This window comes from Tympanuchus pallidicinctus, unplaced genomic scaffold (genome assembly GCF_026119805.1).
Source record: "Tympanuchus pallidicinctus isolate F22 unplaced genomic scaffold, pur_lepc_1.0 scaffold5, whole genome shotgun sequence".
Classification (NCBI taxonomy): Eukaryota; Metazoa; Chordata; class Aves; order Galliformes; family Phasianidae; genus Tympanuchus; species Tympanuchus pallidicinctus.
In genome coordinates, this window is record NW_026294769.1 from 26,542,902 (window position 1) to 26,561,891 (window position 18,990).

The 18,990-nt window shown below is 41.3% G+C and overlaps 1 protein-coding gene across 3 annotated transcripts in view; it reads right to left on the bottom strand.

The window, feature by feature from the left end:
- Window positions 1–18,990, bottom strand: part of RAB31 (RAB31, member RAS oncogene family) — a 57,875-nt gene that overhangs the window by 32,076 nt on the left and 6,809 nt on the right. For 2 of the 3 annotated variants that reach the window (XM_052704040.1, XM_052704041.1), the window contains exon 2: window positions 1,818–1,897. In XM_052704040.1, the coding sequence (XP_052560000.1) occupies window positions 1,818–1,897 (80 nt within the window). Of the gene's footprint in view, window positions 1–1,817; window positions 1,898–17,616; window positions 17,680–18,990 lie in introns of those variants that run through there. The other variant, XM_052704039.1, reaches the window with a different exon arrangement.

Sequence of the window (18,990 nt, forward strand, 5' to 3'; positions counted from 1 at the left end):
TTCCTGTTATCGCAACTATGAAAATTAAAGGGATTTTTCAATCAATTTGAGCAGAAGATATTTCCTTAGCAACAACTACTTGGGGAAAAAGACTGACGATGAAGTGAGGAACTACTCAAGCTAACATCAATTCCTTCACTGTCAATAAGTTTCCTTCAACCGGTAATGTTATTCATTACATGCTTCCTTGCTCCCCTCCTCTCTGCCTGTTTTCCTGTATTTATTACATTTAAAAGTCCAGAATTGCCCTGGAACTTCAACATGCAACATTCAGCTGAGACTCCTTCATGCATTCAAAGGCATAAATTTTGAAGAAATCTTCCTACCCTCCAAACACCACTAAACAAACAAGACCAATCCTTCACAGAAGATTTAAGACAGCTCTAACACACAAACAAGCTAAGCCTTTTCACCCAAGTTACTCCTTTCTGAACGTTATATATTAACTTTCTCTATAAAAGATGCAGAATTTCAAAGTTCTCCCGATAAGGCCAGACTCAGCAGATTTGTCCCTAGGATGTTGAAAGAACAGACTTTCAGAATTAAAATCATCTACAGGACTAGCGTTTCTGATGGTCTGAAATGCAGAATCTTGGCAGTTTCTATGAAGAGCAGGTGTGAATTAAGTATACTTCTATTTAAATTGCTTTATCCCCTGTTCCTCAAAAATAGGGGCAATGCAACACATCCCAACCCAAAGTGAAAGCACATCTTCACCTGGGAACATGCACATCAACCTTGAGGTGCAGCCTGACAGCACACACAACACAGGGACGTTAGCAGTTTCCTATGACTCTTCTGCTATCCCTCAGCTGTGGGCTGTCCTGGTCATTATGCAGATCACAGATTATTATTATTTTTTTTTTTTAAAGGATGAGATTTGATTTCCAAGGATCAGATTTGATACCTTACTGACCATTGGGAACTCAAGTGATCTTAATCCCAAAGCTCTATGATCAGTGCATCATCTCATGTCGGAAGCTCTTGACAGAAAAAAAGGAAAAGGACACTGGGTGAGTAAGAGATCTAAGATGAGCTTAAGCTGGGTGAAGAAAAACAAAGCAAATTGAGGACAGTAATAAACTATTCCTAGGATTATTTAGGTTTTGAGGACTTACTAGAAAGTTACAGAAAAATGAGTACAAGGTCCTTTTTCTATTCACCTTAATGAAAATCTGAAATATTCCTGTTTACCCAAGCACAAAAAAGATCGGGGCTTTGGCCTCAAATCTTCTGTGAAAACTGAAGGAACTAACATTTACTTATACAGACTTGCTTCTTGTTCCAGTAACATACAAATGAAACAGCAATACATGCACTGCAGTTATCCAGTCAGCTCATATATACATGAGCTCCTTTATATATATATATATATAAGGATTGTGTGTGTAACATACATAATACCATACTCTGTGCAAAAAAAGCCACAGCCACACACAGTACAGGCAAATACAGAGTGGTCCTGGGCAGTTCCAGAAAGATTGATATCAAGAGACATCAATCCCATGAGAAACACGGCACAGCTCTGTCAGCCCCCTTCATCAGAGAGCATACAGCCATGCAGAAAAAAAAAAGAAAAAAAAAAAAAAGTGTACACACACAGTGGAGACAAAAATATATACAGTGTTCAGAGTCTTGAAAGAAAAGAAAGGAGTTCAATTGAGGACAATTACTGTCTATCTATAGATAGATAGATAGATACACACACACACACACACACACACATATATATATATATATATATATATATATATATATATATATATATATATATATATATATATATATATAAATAAAATAATATGCAGACTACTTACCCGATAGTGGGACTGATATTGTGATCAAAGTGGTCCTGGACAAATCGACAAACGATGCTTGATTTCCCAACCCCAGTATCCTGAAAATAAAGAAGAACATACAGTGAGTTCAAGAGACCCTAGACAATATACTTCATTTGAAGAAACAGTCAAATATTAATTTGTGAACACGAACTTTTCCATACACAGGCAGTGTTAGCTTTGCAGAAGGTTTCATGGCAAGAAGAGCAAACATACATGGTAACCAATTTGAAGAAGCTTCAGGTGTGTCTGAGAAGGCAGGAGCCCAGAGGGCCCTCTGTGCTAGCTGTGTTAGCAGACTGGCATAAAGCAGCACTCCTTGGAACAAGACGCAGCCTACTCACCATGCTGTGATGCAGCCCAGTGCTTCCATTGGAAGGAAAACCCTTACTGCCCTGTCACAGTCAGTAAGCAAAAATAAGAGCAGTGCAATACTAGAATCAAATGCAGAACCTCTCCCACACAAGGGGTAAAAAGGCAAAAGAAGGGGAGAAAAGGGAGTGAATGAAGCTTGACATTACTCAGAATTAGCATTTTAGGTATTTAAGATATGAACAAGTTTCCCCCAAAAGCAGCATTTTTCAGTTTCTCTCTGCTCTCCCAAGGAGCCTTGGTAGAAGAACATAAACACAGTTAGAAAAGAAAAGACATAGCTGAATCACCATATCTCCCCAAGAAATGCAAAGAACCTCCTCAGAGACTAAGGGAATGACAAGAAACCAATCCCAGCCTTTCCCAGACATCAACAACGCCTGCCCAGGGTCCAATCTAAGGCACTGAGAAATCACTGGAAAGCTTTCTATTCTCATCATTAGAGCTGACTGCAGAACCTCTCCTGTATTCACATTTTTAAAGACATTTGAGTAATTTACACAAATTTCTCAGAAAGTGCCAAGAAGAGACAGGGCTACGCATGTAATTACAGTTAAAAAGAAAAAAGCCTTGGTCTTTCCTGTAATCAATTTTGCATCTTTTTTAATATTCTTCTCAAACATAAAAAGAGTGTCAGCATTTAATTTCCTTCCCCCATAGTCTTTATGTACCACACTTAGCAGAAAGCCATCATTTCAACTCTCATATTCAAGGCTGTCCTTAGTCAGCCTAAAAGCCACAATAAATGTTCATGCTGCACAGTTGTTTATCTACTGTGTTCAATCAATAGAAAAAGATCGATCAAAGCCAGTAAAAGTGTTTAAAGCCAGCTCTGCAGTCTTTGATCAATAGCAGCAACACACCCTGTTGCTTTTCCCAAATTTTGCCTTCATTATCAATTCCAGCTGAGATCTCGGTATAACCACTACGCCAGGGTGGCACAACACTTTACAAAAAAAGATGATCCTGTGTGATGAAACTGAGAATAGAGTAATTATTACCTTGGATTTAAAAAGCTGTGGAGAAAACCAGAACTACCACCTACTGGATGTGAGGAATTATGTTTCCTTCTGGCAGGGACACAGTTTTTCCCACTGCATTCAAAACCAGATATTGGTTCCTGTGACCCAACAGTGCTCTGATTTCATTGAATTTTTTCCTGCTTCCTCATTGGGTCACTAAAAAGGGCAACTGCAATTACATCCCTTGAGCAAGAGGATCCCTTGGTCTCCGGGGGGCTCCTCAACATCCGCAAGCATGGATCAAAGCTCAGCTCAGCTTACTGAAAGCCCCAACCTCTTTAATTTTTGGTTCATAACTCATACCACCATTTAGTCCAAACGTTATCTAACCTAAAGAAGTTTTAGTTTCTTCACAGCTAAACTTCAGTATGTGCCAGCCACGCCATTAGCCCTCAAATACCTTAAGGGCACCCTTATACTCTGCTGCTGTGGTTGTTTTGACTACAGAGAGGGTAACATTTACTCTTGGTATAAGTCCAGTGAAGCCAATGAACCTGCAGCACATTGTAAGCTGTTGAGGAGCAGCCAATTTATGGCAGGAAGGTGTTCAGCTGAAATGAGCCTCCCAATCCCTGCTTCATTGCTTCAAAGATCTCAAAGGCCAACTATGCCATCAAAGCACAGAGGGGAAGAAAATGAAACAGAAAAATGATCAATGAGCACCATTCATTCTATCACTGCACTGGAAAGCTAAGTTAGAAAAATTTCAGTCCACATTACTGTGCCCAGAGCTGTCAAGCAAAACATCCACCTGCCTCAAAGCAAAGCAAACCGTGGTGTATGGACACCATAGAACTTGAAAACTTAACAGTAATCTTCTACAGTTAATCAGTCCTCACCTTTTACTGAAAAAAGGCAACAGCCTTTCAGATAAATCTTACAGAAATGAAAGAAATCATGGATGCTTCAAAGAATTAGAAAAGACATTCACTTCCAACGTGTTCAATTAAACTTCCTCACTAAAGCCATGCAAAGCATTCCTTCTGCTGCCTGCTCTGTCCTTTGCTACATGGTCTTTCCCTACATTTATCCATTTATCTAGAAACCAAGGAAGGAATCATCCTTCCTTCGTTCCTGTTCCTTTTTCTTCAAAAGGTTATAGCAGACTTGTCAAGCCACTTGTCTTGATAACACTCATGCTTAAGGTTGACTTTTTTCAGTTCTCAGAATTCTCCTTTTCACCAGCCTTTTACAACCTTTAGTCCAATTCTTCTGTTTTCCTCCATGTTGGTGCATAACACCAAATGCACAAGGAAGAAAAACGTGACCTGTGGGAGACGTAACAGCAGCAATGAGCTGAGTGGATTTGATAAGCTTCAGAAACTGAAAATATATCCTTAAGAGTTATGTTGCACTTCAAAGAACAGATCTGTAATTCTTCCAAAGAATCCTTACCCATGTGAAATCCAAGGATTTCACCATTGTATAATGTGCACATCATGATCAAGAGCATACCACTCCATGGAAGGAATAGCAAGCATGGAATATGTCTAGAATAATTACTTTGAATCAGGGTATTCTTCATGCATTTGCAGTGAACAAGGTTGGCACACACTGTCATTTACATTTTTTACATTTACAAAATTTCAGTTATAAACTACACTGAGATAAAGAAAAGGGGTTGGAAGAAAAGAAAGGAGTTGGAACACAACCCACAGTAGGCGAACTGCTATTGGTTCACCAGAAGTAGCCATAACTTCAGAATCTCCCCCAGTATGCAAAACTGATATGGAGAATGGCTTGAGAGCAGCCTTGAGGAGAAGAATTTGGAAGTGATAGCTGATGAAAGACTCAACATCAACTGGCAATGCATGCTTGCAGCCCAGAAGGCCAATCATACCCTGGGTTGCATCAACAGAAGTGGGACCAGCAGGTTGAGGGAGGTGATTCTGTCCCTCTACTCTGCTCTTGTGAGACCACCACCTGGAGTACTGCATCCAGATTTGGGGCCCTCAACAAAGAAGGACATGGAGCTGTTGGAGCGGGTCCAGAGGAGGACCATGAAGATGAACAGAAGGCCAAAGCACTTCCCCTATGAGGACAGGCTGTGAAAGCTGGGGCTCTTCAGCCTGGAGAAGAGAAGGGGAAGCCTACAGGAAAACTATAGGAAGACTTTTTATAAGGCCTCCCTGGAAGCATTCAAGGCAAGGCTGGATGGAGCTTTGAGCAACCTGGTCTAGAGGGAGGTGTCCCTGCCTATAGTAGTGGGGGGTTAGAATTAGGTGATCCTAAAGGTCCCATCCAACCTGCACCATTCTAAGAGTCTATTATCTCAAGCAGTATCAGATGTTTCTGATAAACACAAGAAACTAATGCATGCATGATCAAGTTTTTATTTTTTTGTGCCTTAAGCACAAAAATGCATGCTCTCCTCCTGTAAAACCCTTCACCCACAGATTCAGACATGAGGATTAAAGAGCACAGAGCAGCTCCCGCCCACACCTCTGCTCACAAAGAACCCTCTCAGCTCCCATCTCTATAAAGGAGAGAAAGCTGCATTTCAAGCCAGCAGAATTACAACAAGCTGATAACTCATTTGCAGGCAAACAACTGAGATGCTCGTTTCTGTGCTGCTGTGGGTCAGCCAAAGGAGGAAGATTTAAAAAAAAAAAAACCCACAAAGTTTAATATGAGTAATATATTAAAAAGGAAAACTGTTTTCCCATTGCAAATAGGCGTTTGGTATAATCCTCTGTTCACTGTTCCAGGTGTGTGCATCCTAGCAAGAAAAAAAAAAAATTAGCTCTTTAATTTAAATCTGGATGTCTCATTTATACCTTCACACCATGGTAGGACTCAGTCCTCCAAGCACTTTTCCAAATGGCACAGAGCTACAGGACTCTGTAAACACATCCTCAGTCAGGACCTTATTCTTCAGCATGACACATAGCAGCTTTTAATAGATTCAGATGGGTCAAACCCTACTGTGCTGAGCAAACTAAATCCTTCATGTAAATTCTTTCTACATCTGAAATGGAATAAGTGTTGAATTCACAAGAAATCCACATATATTATGACTGATGACTAAACTGCAGCCCCATAATTATGCACACTGCTGCAACAGCTATTTTACTCTTGATGATGCAGAATCCTTCTATGCTATCTTAACACACAAGGCTTTTTAATATATGTAAAGTTAAATTAACCATTTAAAAATTCTTTTATGACTTTGGAAATGCAAAAAATACTAAATGGTATTTCACATAAGGAAACAACGTGCTAAAAACAAACATACTGAAGAAACTGCCTTCTGCCCTCTCCAGAAAAAAAAGAACAGAACATCTGGCTTGTAATCATTTCAGATCTCATGACTAACTTCCCATTTCAGCTTTAAAAAGAGGGTTCAGATACCCTGGTGACGGGTGCCACAAAAATCTGCACCAAGAAGTAAAGAACAACTGATCTTTACAAAATACAGATGAAACACATGATTCCAGTGGAAGGATAGGAGATTTCCCATCAACTCAGTTAAATGCGGGATTTAATCTACGGTATTTCAATTTGTATACGTTATAACAGATAAAAAATCTCTGCTCCTCTAAATGTGTTGGGGTTTTTTTTGTAATAACTAAGGTTCACTGAGATGTAGCCTTAATTAACTGGAGCAATTGCACTGGATGATCTCCAGAAGTCCCCTCCAACCCCTAACTTCCAGGTGCATGCAACAGCCACACTTAAATACAGCCACCAAGCATCTTGTCAGCATACCTCCTGGTGAGATAATGCTGCCCTGTGTTAATTTACAGATACAGAGAGACAGGAAAAAAAGAAATAAAGGCTAGGTCAACATACAAAACAAGGATACAGCCAAAGAGCTGAGCTGCTCTCATAGAAGAGGATTTGCTCAGAGAGGAAGCTGGCTGTTCCTTGCTATTGAAATAAGGAACAATTCCTGGCTCCTAGTCATATAGTCATGCCAATGGACAAATTTCTTGGCTGGTTTATTACTAACTGGAAAATAACAGAGGAGCTGGTTTATGCTCAAGATTTCCCAAGTTTTGTTACACTGACTTGATGCCTGCCAGCACCATCAAAGATAGGAAGGGGAGCTCTTTTTGCTTTGCTGAGGGCAGAGCTCCCATTGCTGAAGCAATTAAGATGAAGAGATGAGAATATTTGAGCTGGTATGAAGTTGCCAAAAGGGAGAAAACTGCCCTTTATTATCAATACATTATTATTTTTAATGCAAAAGAAGGCACTCAAAATCTCTGCAACTAGTCAGGCAAATCTGAGGTAGAAAGATGAGGTTTCAGCTTTAGGGAAAGAAAAAAAAAACACGCAGAGAGGCTTTTCATTCTAGTAGCTCTGTACAGCACAGCTGGTTCAGACTTGGCAGTTTAGCCACTGCACGTTAAAATAGCCATTCTTTCCACTGTCAGAATTGGCCATGATTTAGTTTCTGATTTACAGCTGAATCCCCCTGGCCCATTCCCATTAGCCACACCAGGACTTTGATGGAATTTGAAAATTCACAGCAGCATAATCACATCACAGTGCTGCTAGGTGGCTGGCATTTTATTAGCTATCATCAAACAGATAGCTAGGCCTGCACTCCCAAACAGTGCTGGGCAAAAGCAGAAATGTGTGCTCAGCTCTAGTCAAGCCTGGTATCTCAGAGGAACATCGCTCCTTGTGGAAGACCTGGCATGAGACACCCAGCCTGCATTTCTGCTGCCGGCTAGATGCCAGCTCTTAGTCAAATGGTTTGAGTAAAGCCAAGTACAGGAATGTTGCTGTCTTTTAAGTTCCAATGCAAGGTAAAAATTGATAGAAACCACTTCAGTTTGCAGCCTGCTTTACCCCTCTACGCCTGCCACTAGTATTTCAATCATTACTTAAAAGATCAGATGCAGGCAGCATTGCAATATTTTCCATGTCTTACTAATCCAGTTACAGCTGCTCTTGAGGACTGTGGCAAGCAGCTTGAGGAGCATCTGAAACCAGTTCTGGATTTTTATCAACTGTATGAACATACAAGGGAGAGTTATGCACAAGTAATTTCTGATCACTGTTTCCATGAATCCATGAATCATCCTACCCAATAAACTTCTGCTCACCTTAAACACATCCCTTGTCTTTCCATGAATTTGGGTATCACATTTCTGAAGACACTGCTATAAGAAGAAATAATACCTTTCACAGGCCCCAAGTCCAGAAACACCCTCGGACTGAATGAACCTGCCAGACGTTGGGCTTGTCCCAGTAAAGACCCAGGCACCTGCAGAAGGGTGGCCTCTATGAAGAAGTGCACAAAGCTTCTTGCTGGATTCAGTTTTTCCATCTGCAAGATGCATCAAGCGAACAAACCCATAAGCACAAAAAGGAAAATGCAAGCACAGGCCTCAGGTTGACACACAGGCTCCCAGCTGCTTCAGAAACATAATACTGCCTATGACTGTAGGCTGAACCAGGGCAAAGCAGGCTGAAGTGCTCTGAAGCTTTGCCTCTGCTGTCAGAATCACAGAATGGCCAGGGTTAGAAGGGACCTCAAGGATTATGAATCCTCAGCCCCCCTGCCACATGGAGAGCCACCAACCTCCCCACTTAATACTAGACCAGGATGCCCAGGGCCCCATCCAACTTGGCCTTGAACTCCTCCAGGGAGGGGGTGGCCAGCAGGGAGATGACTGTCCCCTTCTACTCTGCTCTCGCAGAGATGTTTTTCTATCCCCGTCAGTCCAGCCTTGTCGTATTACAGCACAGTCCCTCCTCCCAGGTTTGCGAGGACTATGTTTGGCACAGGAATTTTTGGCTCTACAGGTTACAACTCACTGGCTTTTAGATGAAAACAGGAGTTAGTTGATTTTACCTCGTAACAGCATTATGAGGATTTAAATCAGTGAGAGCTGAAAAGCTCTTAGATCCTACAGTAGTAAGGAACCTCTGGACAGTGTGTTTGGGGTAAGTATTCTCAATACTACCTGAATAACCCTAATTACCATTTTAAAGAAGAAAAAAAATATATCTGCCAGCCAAGCCTTAGTGCATCGTACACTCACAGATAAGATAGCATTATCTAATCCCTTCTCTATCTGTTTTCACTTGGTCACACTGAGTAGCAAAATGCATACAGTGACTGCCAACTCTGCCTCTCCTTGGAGCTACATGTCTCTCTACAGCCACCTCTCCCACTCCCATTCAGCCCTCATACGCCTGCTGCCAGATTCTGAGCTGACATACTAATGTGATTATTCAGCATGTGGTTTCCTTCCACATGCATCCTGCACACATCCTACTGTGGTAGGAAAGTTGGGCATGTACTGCTCCTCCGCTATCTGCTTTACTTGGAGCCAGTGAACACAGTTCTATTTGTTCTGCCATTTTGCAGACTTTCTCTGAAAGCTAAAAACCACTTTTCATATGCTCACTGTGACAGGTTCTCTCCCTTTCTCCCACCAGGTCCTAAGCTCATCAATCTTCTAGAGACAGAAGACTCTAATGTCCAAGTTTCAAGTACAACTTGAGTATTTTGTGGCATCCTTTCCTCTTGCATAGGCAAAAATGCATTTCCTACACTCCCCCAAAACTGAACTGCAATATTAAGATCTCTCCATCTATCTACTTCTGTCAGAGCCTCCTATACATACTGTGGTCTCGCCAAACCAGAAAGTACAAAAGCCAAGAACATTCTGTCATCCTTTCAAAGGGATGTGCTTGGCCAGAGATGAGAGAGCAGCTAGTATCTGTATAGGAGCTAACATTAACAAAAATTCACTCTTCAAGAGCGATTCACAACTTTACATGTGAAATATTTTATGAAACCAAAACCAAACTCTTTAGAAGAGAGTTTACAAGATTATTCTGCTGTCCTATCAAAGGATCCAGATGTGGGGACTCAAGAGATGATACATTATCACTTTGAAAGAAGACAAGATTGCTGAAAAGACAACCCAGTCAGAAGGAGAGGTATCAGTCCTTCATACATGGGCCAGTGATTGAACTGGCACTAAAGCAGCAGTAAGGAACAAATCCTTGTTTAACACTGCAGTAGCAGTGGGTGTGAGGACTATCAGTCACTTGAATAGTCCAGTCACTCATAGTCCAGGAAAACACAGAGTGGCACGCATGACTGCTGTGCTCACTCAGAGCTTACAAACGTGACTGCTCTTCAGTGACCTATCAACTCCTTCTCTTCTCCCTTACCCTAAAATTGGCATGGGGTCATAAAGCAATCTCAATTTATAAAGAGGGTGGTAGGAGGAAAGGGAAAACAAGGTTGCTCCCTTCAAAACTATTTTTTAAAATAACTCCAATACAGTAAAAACAAATAAAACCATGATGCAAAGCAGAAACACAAATAACAAAGAAAATATGGCCTGTGAGTCAGTATCAGAACTGTCTTAGCTCTTCCCTCTTCAGCTTGACTCTGTAGACAAAACACCGCAGAATATATTAAAAAGCAACAAAGATTAACACTGCAGTCAGCCTAGAAATTTAAAGCATGGGAACACAATTTTTAAAGCTCATCTATTTCGGACATAAAAACTCAAATCCATGCTCTTAATTTAAATATGTATGTCTCATCAATGCTCATACTGCAGCGTAAGCTAACCACACTGCCATGCTAGCATGAGGGTGGACAGCAGAGATAATAGCATTCAGTCATTATTAACATCATTTAGAAACTGCTTCGCCACAAACTTCCATCTGGTTCTCTGCATCTTCTCTTAAACATCCCCTTCCCCTCACACATTAACAAATTCAGCACGGTAGCTGAACCATCAAGAGAAACAGTGGATATTAAATTAAAATCAAAGAGCAGAATCTCAATCATTCAGTTTCTTTTGCCCTTGCCAGCATGGCAAGGGAGCACTGCAAAGGAAGAAGTGCTCAGCCTGGTGAAAAGAAAGACAGGAACTTGGTGTTTATTTGCATTCCTTCATCTAAAATTGTGGCTTTTGGGGGTTCTGGCTAGTTCCTTAAGATTCCTTGTTTTGAACATCCTCTACAGTTTCACGTAAAATTGTGACCACTAAAAAAAATAAAAATAAAAAGCAACTTTTAGAAGTAAGGTGGTATCAATGCAGATGAATGATGTGAGGATGAAAGAAGAGGAGCAGCTTTCAAGAAGCAGTCACTTTGCAGTTACAGTACATGTCAAGGAATCTGCAAATTAAAAAGAAATAATCTCCCCCAGATTGGGGGACCCAAGGGGACCAGGTAGGAACCCAGTAGTGCAAAGGGCACCTTAATTGAGACTTGCTCATGCTTTCATTATAGCAAAGCAGCTTTGGAGCAGAGCAGCATGGTTACAAGCTATGCAGAAGCAGTCCCATCTTTTGGGGACCTCCAGGTCAAACAAGCCACTGGCTGATGAAGTCACAGGGAACACCTCTGCTTAAAGGGACTGTCTCAAGACAGAGCCTACGGCAAAGAGCAAAACCCTTTAACACTGCTGCCCATGAAGGAAGCTGCACCACAAAACTAAGGCTGTAAAAACCTTCTCCCAAGGCTGGAGGGCACTGCAAGGCAAAGGAGGGCATTTGTATGGGAAATAGCACCATCTGGTGACTCCTGTTACTAAGGGAGGAGGAAATGAGACAACATGGCCGTAATAGAACAGGAAGAAAGAAAAAAGGAGCACTGGCTTAAATGCTCAAGTGAGGTGGGAAACAAGAGTCTGGGTTGGGAGGGAGGAAGATGACATGGTAGAGTTGCAAGAACTATACAGGTGGGACAGACAGATGGAAAGAAGAGTGACTGAGCACCTTTCCTCAGAAACATAGGCATCTCTCATTGCTGCTGTCACCAAGGGACCACTGCACAGCAATTAGTGGTGTGAACACAGAAAGAACAGCTGGAAAGAGTTCTCCATACCCCAGAAATAAATTGCTGCATAAAAAAAAAAAAGAAAATCCTGTAAAGTACAGTTGCTGAATAAAATATCAACCTGAGGGATTTTTACCTGCTCATTTTCAGGAGATCTGTATAGCTGTGGGAATGTATAGAGCACCTATCATCCAAGGATTCATGCTTTTTCTTTATTTGCCCTCTACTAATCTCCAAATCATAGGATCCTCCTGATCAAAGCATAACAGAGAAAAGCAGGTAAATTTACCCAAACAGAGGTCCTGAAAGCAGCAAGAAAATGTATTATCTGATACTCTGACACACTGTTCCGCCTCTTCACTCTACCACCCCAGTTTACCATATCAACCTCTTCCTGTTGCCCTCTTGCTGACTTCCCTGCTCAGCAGCACCACAGATAGTCAAATAGGATCATGTTCACTTTTGTCACTTCATTTTTCAGGTGAGGAAGTGAAAACAGACCACTGGAAACTTCTTCTGGTGGTGCTACAGATGGGTTGCAATCACTGTTCAACACCTCTCCCAGCTATGAAGGAGCCAAGTGCAAGCCTAGATGATCTCTTGAGCATGTGAGACCACATCAGGGACAAGCTAAATGAAGCTAAAGCAAAACAAAGAAAAAATACCTAAATCCTGTTTTAATGCCTGTGTATTTGACTGAGAGTGACATCTGGCAACCCAGATTATTTTCTGGACAAACTTGGGACACCTTTAACACTCACACAACATCCTTTTCCTACTTACTCCCCAAATACATATTTGATATACTGCTCTTCACATAGAAATTCCTATTAAAATACAGTAAAAACATGTTTGTGAGTAACATCTGCTTAAGATAACTAGCCCTCAACTTGAAAAAAGGGATAGGTATACAAGTCAACATACCTCCCATTTTCAATGATAACAGCCTGCAATCACTACTTGTTATCTCTACAGGCCACATGTACACATAGCAGCATAATCTGGTCAAATATCATTCATCATCATTGTGCAATGCAATGATGAGAGAAACTAAATTCAATTTTTAGAGTAAAAGACATAAATAACCTGAGGCTTACATAATTCAGTAAACACATTAGGCAACAGCATCCTGACAAATGTTTTCGAGTATAGTTTGGCAGCAAGAAAAGAGAAATAATTCTGTGTTACTCTTCCCAAAACAAGTTCTTCTCTTAAGTGAACCTTCCCTGCATATATTTGCAGCAGCTGAAGCTTTCCAAACAATTGTATGACAAGGAGATAGTCTCTGACCTGAATTGCTGTTTCTAACAAGCCCAAGACACCACCTCTCCTGTTGACAAATCCTATCACTAAAGCCAGAATCTCAAAATACAGACTTGTTAGTATATCTTACTAAATAATAAGGAAAAAACAGATATACTTTCTCCCTATAGAGGTATTGTCAAGTCCTCCAGTCAGTCTGGAGTCAATAATTCAATCCAAACATTTACAGTTTTGTATTACAGATTGTCCAGAAATCCCAGTCTGATGAAAACAACTTGGTTTACTGCTCAAATACATTGGTTCGATTTCTCCTACTAAAAGAAGGCAGCAATTCAAATGCAATCAAGTTTATGCACAACAGTTCTATACAGTACTTGAGGAAATGGCTCTTGGTATTCAGCTTACTATTTCAGTAATATTTATATTGTCAGGCAGTTGCCTGGAAAACTTGGATGGGCAAGCTTGAAGGGAATTCAGCCCTCTTACAAGCTCAGCAAGCAGTGCACAGACATTCCTCCCCCAATTTGTTCCCAGGTCACCTGCAACTTATTATTGCATTTAATATGTAAGAGGAAGAAGAAAGCCACACATATGTGCACTAGCTGAAACACCAGTTGAAACTTGAACTGTGGAGAAAGGACAACCTCTCTTGCATCAGTGTGTGACAGTAAAAAAGGCGGCACAGTTTCAGGGAGCAGCTATATAAAGACATTTCCCCTAACAAATGGAAACCAGCATCACAGCTCCAGATCTTTGTTCTGAGTTAGTGAAATCCTAGCAAGTGACAGAGTACCCAAGAACCACCAGAGGCAAAAAAAACCAACAACTTCTTGCCCTCATTCACTTGCTCTGCCCCATGCTTTGCCTGAAATGCTGAACCCAAGCCATTTGGTGACAACCAACAGAAGCTTTACATTGGCCAAATACCAGAACTCTGACAAAGTATCTCCCCCTGCTTACCAGTTCAAGTTGATGCACCCAGCACCTGTGAAGTCAGGAATCTCTCACAGCCACTGAAGCTCTGAGGTAGTGATATTTGACAACAGAGCAACCTTTGGACTTCTGACAACAGTGTCTTGTTTAGCCAGGATGCCCTTACAATTTCCCATCCCACCCACAGTCCCTGGAAACCTACATTTGTTATGAAGCATGCCTTCCTCTGGGCATCAAGTGATGGGAGTTGTTAGAGATTTACTGAAACTTGCCATTATTTATTACACATTAAGGTCCCTGAAAGCAGGTGTTTTTATTTCCTAAACTGATGGGCAGAACTGGGAATGGACAATGGAAGGTTAGCATAAACCTAAGCATACACTAGGATTTTTTTTTGCAAACAATTATGTTTAGTTCATTCAGATTAATAACTACTTCATCCCCATCTCTTCTCTGGTCATGAAGTTCTCCCTAACACTACAGACATCACCACTTAATTTAAATAGCATCATAAGGACCCACCTGGTGCATTCTCCTCTGTCACTCACAAAAGTAAACAGAATAGGTAATAGCAAGCACAGCATAGAAAAAGCCAGGGCTGAGGTTTTTTTTAATCTGTGGATTTATTGTGTGCGATGCCGTGAACATTCTGAGGGCAAAGCTATCTGCACCAAGCAGCTAATAAATAAAAGTCTTTATCAGCATAAGGCTGTATCCTTTAAGCAGCTGTTTTCTTGAACGTTTTCACATCCCACTGATTTTCAACTTGATATCTCCCAAAGCTGGTACCACTGCTGCCATGGAATTTGTGTTTTTAGGAAAAAGCCCCTTAAATGAGCAGAAACCGTTTTTGTTCATGTACCTTCCTCTCTCCACCACAAAAGTAACTAAGAGATAAGTGTCTAACTTTCCTCTGTGAGTCAGTTTAAGTGTTGATAATTTTTCCCCACTTCTTCTCTCAGAAACTTTGATTCAACCACGATGGCCAAAAGCACACAAGCATTGCAACTCTCAGTTGGAAACAAGGGAACATTTCAAATTGTTTCGCTAAACCACAAAGTTCAGTATAAGCAGAGCTCAGGAGGCAAGAATAGCTGGCATTGGTGCAGTGTGTGGACCACGAGGATAGCCTACAGTTGCCACTAACCATAGACACAGCACAATGACAGGCAAAGGCACTCTGTATGACATGTCAAGCGGCCCATAAAAATCATACTGGACCTTCCCTTTCAGCTACCAGATATGTCAGGCTTATGTCATTCTCGACTAGCCAAAAGGTACTGCTCAATTTAGTACAGTATAAACAACAATTCTGTGAGTTCAGTTGGAAAAAATGTTTTGAAACACAAACGAAGCAAAGCTAAGTAAGACAAAGGTACATCTCCCAGAAAAAAAAAAGAAAAAAAAAAGGAAACTGGAGGCTGAAATGAAGGAAGAAGCAGCTGGGTTTTTCACCCCACATTTTTTTGTTTGCTCTGCATGACTTTGTTTCCCTTCTTTCAGCTTCTCTTCCCCTCACCCCTTCTCAGATTTTACTGTGTTCCTCATTCTCCCCTACCAGTCCTTTACAACTTTTCTAGTCTACAAGCCCCCGAAGTTCTCTCTCTCTTTCTTTACAGTAACCTAAAGGAAAATGCAAACCTAGTCACAACATTATGGGTCAATTAAATTACCTAGTCAACTAAAGCAGCACCTTCATAGAGGTTAGCATATTGTGAAAACCAAGTTCAGGAAAAAGTGAGCTTTTAACATTAAATGACAGGAATGGCTCAAGATCTGTGTTATTTCAAATCCTTAATTAACATAGCTTTTATCTTTGTCCTCCACATAGCACTGTGTTCAACTGTCTAAGTATGCGCAGAGCTTTAAGACTGGAAATCAATTCAGTCTGTTCAGCTAAGGCTGAAGGATGTACCCCAGCACACTGCTGAAGAGATTAGCCCAGTGCTTTGAATTCAACTTGTGCTTCACAAGAACTCTACTCAAATTAGGGCTTCTGTAACATAAATACTGATGCGATCTTCTATTATCTGGTTTTACAAAGCTGACATTTTTGTTGCTTAAAACATATTCCAGATGCTTGCCTAATGCTCAGGCATGCTATTAAAGACACCTTGGAGGGGGTGAAGAAAAAAAGAGACATAAACGTAGAAGACTAATAGCACAAATAATACAGTGTCATATCAGTAGATGAGACTAAACATGGGACTAACTGCTTAATTTCTTCATTGATGTTTAAGCAAACTAAGACAAAAACAAAGCAAGATTTTTGCTGAATTGTCCACAAGAATTATATTTAAAAAAAAAAAAGCTGACTTGAGGAATAAGGCTACAGAAACCCTTGTTTGTAACACGCTCAAGAACTGGTTATCCTAACAGTAAGATTATCATCATAGTCATTACAAAAGTTGAAATCAGCATGGGATACACACCACAAAAACCCTGTGGCCTAAGTGTGGTTGGAAGCTTCCAGTTCATATAATCTTTAACAAGATACACTGGAAGGGCCGATTTTCTAACTCTTAAAATACACCTACTTATATTTAGTTCACTTAAAGAAAAAAAAAAAAAAAAAAGAGGAAAAGTACTTCCTATTCAGTAAAAGGAATACATTCTTTCTCACTTCCCAAGTCCCTCCAGGAGTTTACCAGCTGACAGATTCATCCAGCCACAGTGAGGAAGTGTGCCTTTGTGCACTGCTAGCAGGGTCTGTCAGCCAATGACAGTTTTCTGAAATTAACACACGCTATCTTAAGCAAACAATCATAATATTTGCTTCCACAGATGGTAGAAACTGCTTGAGATTAAAGTTGTGACTGCACATGGACAAGCACCTCAAATATCTCAGTTTTAATATGCTTCTAACTCCCAAACTACTAACCATAGTGATAATGTGTTTTCTCTCCTTTAAATCAAGAAGCTAAAAATGCACTCAAATCCAAAGAGCCAAACTGAACCCAGGTATAATCCTATGCCACAATCAAGTGAGTGCTCTCATCATGCCCTTGAAGCCCAGCGATCTCCATTACAGCTGCCCTTCACTGGCACCAACCAAATGTTGACCAAACACTTAACGATTCATCTTCTGCCACTGAATCCCCAGTACCATACTCAAAAGCAAGAAAACAGCATGTCTGAAGAATATACACAAGATACAAGAACATACATGAGGTACAAGCTACCAACAGGGCTACAAAGATGGTGAAGGGTCCAGAGGGCTGGATGGATGAGGAATGACCAAGGCCCCTCGGAGTGCTCAGCACAGAGCAGAGGAGCTGAGGGGAGGCCTGATGGTGGCTGCAGCTCCTCACAGGGAATGGAGGGGCAGCACTGAGCTCTGCTCTGTGTGACAGAGCCCAAGGGAACGGCATGGAGCCGTGATGAGAAAGTTGAGGGTTAGGAAGAAAGAGTTTCTTAACCAGACAGTGGTCAGGACCCAGGATCAGGCTTCCCAGAGCAGTGATCATGGACAATAAGGTTCCAGGAGCATTTGGACACTGCTCTCAGATGCAGAGATTGAGTTCTGGAGCTGGGAGTTGGAATCTGGTGGGTTCCTTCCAAACCAGGGCAGTCTGTGTTTCTATGAGTCTATGGCTACAAATGTAAGACAGACAATGTCAGTTACTTCAGTGCATGTCAATGGACACCAGTACACACAGAAGGGTAGATGAGTGAATTCAGACCTGTTTCACCGCTCTACAATATAGCTTTGGTGGAGAACAGTTAGATTCTATCTATACTTCAGCTTTGTTTGCTCCAGAATTAAATAGGCAAAAATAAATAAATCAATCAAAATTAAGCCTACTTTAAGAAGCTCTTCTGACTCTGTCTGCAGACAGGCTCAAAAGGAAAGGAAAATCTGCTTCAAGCGACACCAACAGAAGCCCACACAGAAGGCTAATAGTTGTCACTTTAAAAGATTGCTCTGACAATGTTTATAATCCACGGCGGTTGTGCATGGCAGAGTAACCAGTCCAGCCGGGACATTCAGTGACGTCAGCCACATCCTGTCACCCTGCTGACACACAGGAAACAATCACTTCAGGACACGAAGCATTCAGGAGCCGGATCTCATGCACGTGTGCTTCCACATGTTTCCCAAACAAGAACTTACTCCGCTCCAAACACAAAGAGCAAAACCAAAAAGATTGCCCTATCCTCCAAAAAACATGAAAACCGCACACTAGAATTTATGTTTAAAAATAGTCACATGGAAATAAAAAACATTTGTTCCCCTGACTGCTGTTCAGCTTCCATTAATGGCTCTGCAAGCCTGGAGACTGTAAATTATAACATTGGCATTTGCTTACACAAGACAGTGTGCTGAAGCATCAGTGTCCACTGACTGCTTGCAAAAGCTTCTGCTTTCCTGCCTGTGACAGTGTCCAAACTTACCTAGGGGCACAGCAAGCCCTGACAGGGAGCAGAACACTGAGCTTGCTCTACCCTGCCAACCAGCAGGGCGCAATCCAATCATGCAGCATGATTAGTGCTGAATTAAGGTAAAGGGGTTTTTTTGTAATTATCCAAAGGAAGTGAAAGGCGGGGGGGGGGGAAATAAACTGGCTTAAACTTGCTGCAAAGTTGAGTAGGCTCAGCAGCTAGAAATATGCAGAGGGGATCTCACTGTTCTCTGCAGCTACAACAGGGGCTGGCTTCTTCTCTTAGATAATGACTGATAGGATAAGGGGTAATGAATGGCCTGAAGTCCCACCAGGGAGATTGAGGCTGAGTATTTGGAAAAATATCTTCTCAGAGTGGTGAGGCAGTGGCACAGGCTGCTCAGTGAGGTG